The sequence below is a fragment of the Pygoscelis adeliae genome, unplaced genomic scaffold (assembly GCF_000699105.1).
Source record: "Pygoscelis adeliae isolate BGI_AS28 unplaced genomic scaffold, ASM69910v1 Scaffold31, whole genome shotgun sequence".
Lineage (NCBI taxonomy): Eukaryota > Metazoa > Chordata > Aves > Sphenisciformes > Spheniscidae > Pygoscelis > Pygoscelis adeliae.
In genome coordinates, this window is record NW_008824233.1 from 2,428,598 (window position 1) to 2,435,305 (window position 6,708).

The 6,708-nt window shown below is 40.3% G+C and overlaps 2 protein-coding genes across 2 annotated transcripts in view; one reads left to right on the top strand and one right to left on the bottom strand.

The window, feature by feature from the left end:
- RPL7L1 (ribosomal protein L7-like 1) overlaps positions 1 to 3,774 on the top strand; it is a 5,409-nt gene extending 1,635 nt beyond the window's left edge. The window contains exons 2-6 of the mRNA XM_009334944.1: positions 1,854 to 2,017; positions 2,194 to 2,331; positions 2,587 to 2,696; positions 2,950 to 3,162; positions 3,428 to 3,774. Coding sequence (XP_009333219.1) covers positions 1,854 to 2,017; positions 2,194 to 2,331; positions 2,587 to 2,696; positions 2,950 to 3,158 — 621 coding nt within the window. The 3' untranslated portion in view covers positions 3,159 to 3,162; positions 3,428 to 3,774. The remainder of the gene's footprint in view (positions 1 to 1,853; positions 2,018 to 2,193; positions 2,332 to 2,586; positions 2,697 to 2,949; positions 3,163 to 3,427) is intronic.
- Positions 3,775 to 5,200: 1,426 nt separating this feature from the next.
- MAD2L1 (MAD2 mitotic arrest deficient-like 1 (yeast)) overlaps positions 5,201 to 6,708 on the bottom strand; it is a 185,576-nt gene continuing 184,068 nt past the window's right edge. Inside the window, exons 7-8 of the mRNA XM_009334945.1 lie at positions 6,054 to 6,157; positions 5,201 to 5,476 (exon numbers count right to left, since the gene is read on the bottom strand). Of these exons, the coding sequence (XP_009333220.1) occupies positions 5,304 to 5,476; positions 6,054 to 6,157 (277 nt within the window). The 3' untranslated portion in view covers positions 5,201 to 5,303. The remainder of the gene's footprint in view (positions 5,477 to 6,053; positions 6,158 to 6,708) is intronic.

Here is a 6,708-nt window from a genome sequence, read left to right on the forward strand (position 1 = left end):
TCTGGGGGTGGCGGCCGGCTGGGAGAGGCCGGTTGTAAGGCGGTGAAGCCCGGGGTGGATCTGCAGTGCTGTTGCAGCTGTCCGTACTTGTGTCTCGGAGGAGGGAATCGTGATTCCGTGCAGTCGTACGAATGATCTGAGTGATCGGCTTCCTCCGCGAGGGGGGATGCCGGAGCTCTGCGGGTGGGCAAAGGAGGGAGTCGGCTAGTTGCCGAGACTCTGTATTGATACTGCGACGATCCTCTGGGTCATGTCTGAGGGGAGGCTCGAGTTCATCTCTTCAGTTGTCGAGCATCTTCCCCATGTGTCCCTGAGCCCTGTAAAGAGGACAAAACTTTTTGGCTTGTTATACTGAAACGTAAATTTATTGAAGGCTGTGAGTTGTTCCTCTTCGATCAGTGATTACCAGGGCGCGTGTGTGAATAGCCACACGTGGTAAAATGTAATGCTGCTGAGTCGTTTGTGCTACCGTGGGACTACAGTCTGAAACCAGTTCACCTTTGCACTGTAAACCTTCGTGGAGACGGTGTGCTTTTCTGAGAGCGCGTTTAGAGTTAGCTGTCTGTCATTAGCTAGATAAATCTGTAGAGCGTAGACAGGTCATCGTGAAGCCTTTTCAGCGTGTAGGGTGGCACGTGTTGCTAATGCAGAGACTCCCTGTGCACAGTGTGTGGTTTCCAGACTGGCAGAGCACAGCAAACCTTTCTATTTCAGCATTTCAGACCCGTTCTGCTGTATCTCAGCTAACGTGGCAGGTGCCTGTCTTGGAAGTGGCTTAAAGCTTTCCCAGTGAGTCTGCTTCTCTGGAGTTGGTGGGATTATGTGCAAAACTCCTGTCATTTTTATTAGATGCTGTGTTTATGTTCTTAAATACGTCAATGGCTTGCTGTATTTCTAAGGTGGAAGTGGAAGCATAAGCAATAATGTTAAATAGCCACTTCTTAAGATTCTCATTAGAAAAATGACCCTAGTGATGAGATTTTGATTATGTCTACCTGCTTTGAAAATTCAAACCCATTTCATGGGTGATTTACAAGGTGAAAGAGAACAGAAGACATATAACATGAGATTCTTTAATTTAAAATGGTCTAATAATTTAGCCAGTAGTGTATCTAGAATATTATGGGGTAATTGCCATGCATATTCAGCTCCTATTCATATGAGAAAGCGTTACGATGTAGGTGGATGTACTTGTTCCTGAGCTAAGGATAGGCATTTAAACATCTTTTTAATTTTAAAAAAGCTTTACATTTTCCCATAATTCTGAAAAGTTGTTTGTTTTTTTTTTCTCTCCAAGTGAGCTGGATGTTCTGTGTTTAAATTAGTAACACTTAATAGTTATTTGAATGCTTGGAATTTTTTTGCATGTGTGCTTTTATAGAAAAGGACTTCAAAGCCAGTTATTTTCTGTCGGATGGTAATTTTGAGTCACACTAGGGTATTGCTGTAGCATGTGTTTTACCCAGATACATATGATGTTTCTGGCTTTCCCAGTGACTGGCTGAGCTGTGTATGTAGTTGTGAAGATCTGTCTGTTTGCGGCTGCAAATGCTTCCGTTTGATTTCTCCTATGCCTAGAAGTATCCTGGGTCTTGCTCTGTTTTTCCTAATTTTTTTTTTCCTGGGGAAAACCTCTTTGTTTGCCGCTCGTAAATTATAGCTACCTGCTTGTAAATTCATATGTTGTCCCTCAGTTCTGTCTGCCTTGGGCTTAGATTATCAAATTTATTTTCTTGTTGCCTCCAGAACTCAAAAAGTGTAATCCATCAGGTCCTGAATTTCATTTGGCCTTTGAGATGCAAACCTCTAAGGCTGTTGGGAAGGGTGATAATTTCTTATCCTTTTGTCTTTAGCACCAGAAGGGGAAACAAATCCAGTTTAAACGCCTTGAGACTTTTGTTCGAGATTCATGGCGCAAACAGCGAGATGACATCCGGCTGAGGCGCATGGAGCAGAGACCTGGACAGACGGCTGTACCTCAGGAGCACAAACTAGCCTTTGTTGTGCGGATTGTAGAGTAAGAAACGCTTGTTACTCCTTACCTTTATTATTGCTACTATTTGTAGCTGTCGTATCATTTCTAAGCAAAGGAAGGGTGATCAACCCAGACATGTCTCCTCGCGGGTAATCTGGGACCTTTTGTTGCCGTATTAGAGAAATGTGGTTACTAATAGTTTTTTTTTTCTGACTCAGTATTAAGGGAGTGAGTAGGAGGGTAAAAAGAGTGATTGAGTTGCTGCGGCTGAGAAAAAATTTCACTGGAACATTTGTTAAACTGACTCCTTTATCGCTGAAGATGCTGCGGATTGTGGAACCTTACGTGGCGTGGGGGTAAGTACCAGTCCCGTCACTTGGTACTAGTTTGTATGTAAATATCATAGCTTTTTGGTTCTCCATCTGGTATCACAAATCCATAGCTGGCTTTTCCAGTAATGGTCAAAACTTTGTCAACTTTATATCTAAACTGTGTTACTGTCCCTTTTCTCATCGTTGTAAACATAACTTGGTTACTTTCCTACCTCTATAGAAAGAAGTAGGATGTATCATGTCTCTCCGTTACAGAATCTGATTTTTGTTTTTGCACAGACACCCTAACCTGAAATCTGTACGAGAGCTCATCCTGAAACGGGGCCAAGCCAAGATCAAGAAAAAGAGGGTGCCTCTGACAGACAATATGCTGATAGAGGAACATTTAGGTGAGGAAGAGGATAAGAAAATGAAGTGGATCAAGGGAAGAGGCAGATATTGAGAGTTTGCAAGCTGACCTAAGAGGGAGGCGAGGGAGAAAAATCTTGCAAGATTTGTATATGGAGGACTGGCAATTCTGGAGTAGTGTGAGGAAAGATGGTACAATTGGGCATCTCGTGTACGTGTCATTTGTGGGGGGCTTTTTGTTGTTTTGTTGGTTTTTTTTTTATTTTTTATTATTATTGTTTATTATCGCTGCAGGGGTCTATGGTATTATTTGCCTGGAAGACCTTATTCATGAAATCTACTCAGCTGGGAAGCATTTCAAAAAAGTCACAAACTTCCTATGGCCATTCCATCTGTCAGTGGCTCGCCATGCTTCACGTAACAAAGTGGGTTTCCTCAAGGAAATGGGTAAGCCTGGCTGCAGAGGTGAAGCAATCAACCAGCTTATACGTCAGCTGAACTAGTCAGGTGAGGAATGTCTGCTGTGTAACTTCTAAACTTTATCCTTTATCTGGTTTCCTAAGAATAACTATACTGCCATCGGAGATGAGGGGGGCTCCTTTGTTTTTGATTCTTCATTGTACAGAAGTGACCCTCAAGGTAGGGGAAACTATTGAAGAGCGTGGGTCCCGTTAGGTATCAGTAAATCCTATTGGACAGCTCCGTAAAGGCTTGACTTCTGGGAGATTGCATTAATATGACTGATTGGGTTTTTTTCTTTCCTGTTCTTCAGGGTCTTTGTGAAAACTTCAGGATTTATAACCTCTTCCTTTTCGCATGTAGTTTTCATGGACATTATCTCTATGCAATGATACGCTATATCTCTCGACTGTTGGTGCCTCTATAAAAAAGGAAAAAATACACAGATGATGAAGATGGACTTCGGGCTGGTCCTTCTTAAAGAAGAAGATAAATTGTATTTGGTATAAGGAAGTGACTTGAACTTCCCGGAGCAATCTCACTTCTACGTCTCTCTTAAAACAAGGGGTTTTTTTATATTCGTTACTGCTGGCTCTGTACCAGTCACCTGATCTCATCTTGGGTATAAAGCAGTGGTTGGCAGTTCCTGATTTAAATTTCTGTTACCGTTGACTTGCACTCGCTGCTTTGCTCCAGTCCTCCCCCGGGGCAGCGCTTGAAGTTGCACTCCCTGAAGTGCACCTCCTTCTAGGTGTAAAGGGGTAGTGCAGTCACCTGTTTAAGAATGTTGCTGACAGGCAGAAGAAAACACTAGGTATTCCTCTGTTACCACAGCGCAAGCCCTAGTAGTGAATAATGTAACATTTTTTGAAGTACCTAGATTGTATTTATTTTGAAAAGCTGTGATTTTTTTGCTACTGATTTAGAACAGGCTGCCTTTTCAATTCTGCTAGATTGGGACTGCTGGAGAGAGCTATTTCCTGGCAGGAAAGCCCAGAAACTTTGTAGTACAGTGGTGGAGTATGTGTAATCAATGTTTTTTAAATAAACTTTTGAAATCACACTGTTAAAACAGAGGAGTTGTATACAACACTAGAAGAGTGGGAAAAGTTAAATATTCTGCCTGAAGTGAATTTGGCGAAGGAAGTGAACAAAACCATGGAAGAGCCTGAAAGTTCTATTAACACTTAAAAGAATTTTAAATCCCTAATTTCTTCCAGTACAAAAATGTGTGAAGAATGCAGAAAGAGTCCTGTGCTATTTAACGAATGTGGAAGGCGCTGTGCTTAATCATTAGGTCACTGTGACTATTTATACTGTTATTTGAAGACTTAAGTGAGGGCAAGCGATCAATCCATGAATAGATGTCATATTAACTCCACTTGTTTCGAGACTCAGAGGAAACAGCTGAAGTAACAATATAAGTACGATGCCTTTAGGTTATGACAGTTATGAACTAAGATGTAGCATTCATAAAACCATCTAAAATACCAAGTACTACAGACTCTGAGTTAGAGAACACTATACAGTTTCAAGCTTTATTCTGTAGAACAAGAATACAAACATAGAAAATGCTTGACAGAGACTAGAGACATACACAGGCTTAGAACACCACCACGCCCAGAACTAGAGTCCAGCAGTCGTTAATATACAAGGCTTCATATATTTAAGATTTTCCTGATAAACAGCTGCTTTCATTTTAAAAGAGGTACAAGTAACTTCAGAATTGTTCTGTTGATTCAGTTTAGGATTGTTTCTGGTAATAAAACAGCCCAGGCTTTTAACATAAAGAACTGGCATGTCAGGAGACTTTTAGTGCCAGAGAGAACTTAAGCCTGCTAATAGAATGCAGTTTATAATAATCTTAAAATACTGAATTACAGGATCTGAACACAATTCTAGCAATTAATCCTAGATTTAGGCAGTTTTTCTAGTGAATGCAGTAGTTTTAACACACCATTAGTTAGGCTCATACAGTTAAGAATTTAACTACCATCATGAATACTTATTTAGACCTCTTTAAAAACAATACCAGCTTAGTCTAGTGTTCCACCACATTATCACAGACAAACGTTACCTTTTTTTCTGTATACTTCAGCAAGAGCAACAGTAATGATGTGTTCATGACTTAGCTGCACTATGAACAGAAACTGTACAAGGTGACAGGATATATACAAAACCCCCATGGCTTAGGGAAAGGAATCCTTTTTGTAAGCCACCATACTATTTACTTTGTGGATTGTAGTAGTGAAGGAACGAAGACGAACCTCTTCCGAATTGGCTACGAATTGTGGTCCTGACTCTTCCCACTTTTCTGGCACCGCCAAGTCTTTATCTGTGTATATCAGCAAGTCAAAGGCACCTGTAGGCAAGTGGAAACAAGTTAACAGTAATGCACGCATAAGAAGATGGCATGTTTGAAGTTAAAGTGCATCTTCTAGAACTTGAGACGTGTACCAAGGTTCTCAGAAATTACACTGATACTAGTTATGTGAAAAGAAATAGTAGTTAAAACATGAAAACAAAGTCCTGGTTATATTCACATGTAGCCTGTTTAGTTTTCTCACACAAGTGATGTGAATTTTTTTTTTTAAAATGTTAAAATACTGTGGACCTGAGCTCTATGTAACATTTCATATGAATTCAATGGTTATTTATACAAGGCTCTCCACAGCTACAGTCACAAAATAATTTATTATTTGTGAAAACTTAGCATTCCGCAGAGTACACATACTAGTTTCATCAAGTTAGTTAGGTGACCCCGAGTTCTGTCCTGATCTCAGTCTAACAAAATGCCGTCTCAGAAATGTGATGGTGTATGACATGTAATAATTAAAAAGCCTCAGAAAATCGGCAGAAAATATTTTCTAAAGTGGCAAAGTTGTTGAGGTTTTCCAAAAGAAGTGTTTGATGTCTTCAGTGAAGTTAGGAATACTCACAGGCAGTCTCCAACAGTGGCAGAAAAGTTACTGTGGCAGTTATTTGTCTGATAACAGATCGAATTTCATCCTGAATAGCTTTCTGAGATTTTTCTCGTGGTGCACTGGAAAAATAGGAAAACTGTTAAGAAAGAAAGCCTCTACTATACTGGCAGTTTTCTTTAAATACGGTTCTTTCTATTAAGCTCTCTTGGTCTGTTTGCTATTGGATTTTTTATAGTAGTGACACTCTTAAGCTCTAGGTAGATAGGCTTAGAAAAGTTTGTGAAGCTTCACAGTATTTGTAAGTAATGTTACATTTATTCTCAGTCTGGAATGGATGAGAACATTTTGGCATAACAACAGGAAAGCAGTAGTTCTTTAGGGCACGTACCTGATACAGGATTTTATATACTTTGTTGAAGATTAAAAATCAAGTTTTGATCTGATGCTTTAAAAAAAAAAAAAAGGTCAACACCTGAGGATTATGTATGCTTCAATCATATAGTGACTGGTTTACTGACAGACAGAAGGAGTAGCAGTAAGAAAGGTAGTAGGTTTGGTAGGGTTTGAAGGAACATCTTCCATGCTCATGCTGAGAAAAGGCTATCTCGGCTGCTCCGAGGAACCAGATCAGTGCTGATGCACACGGCGTTTATCCTGTGCCTGCAGAGCT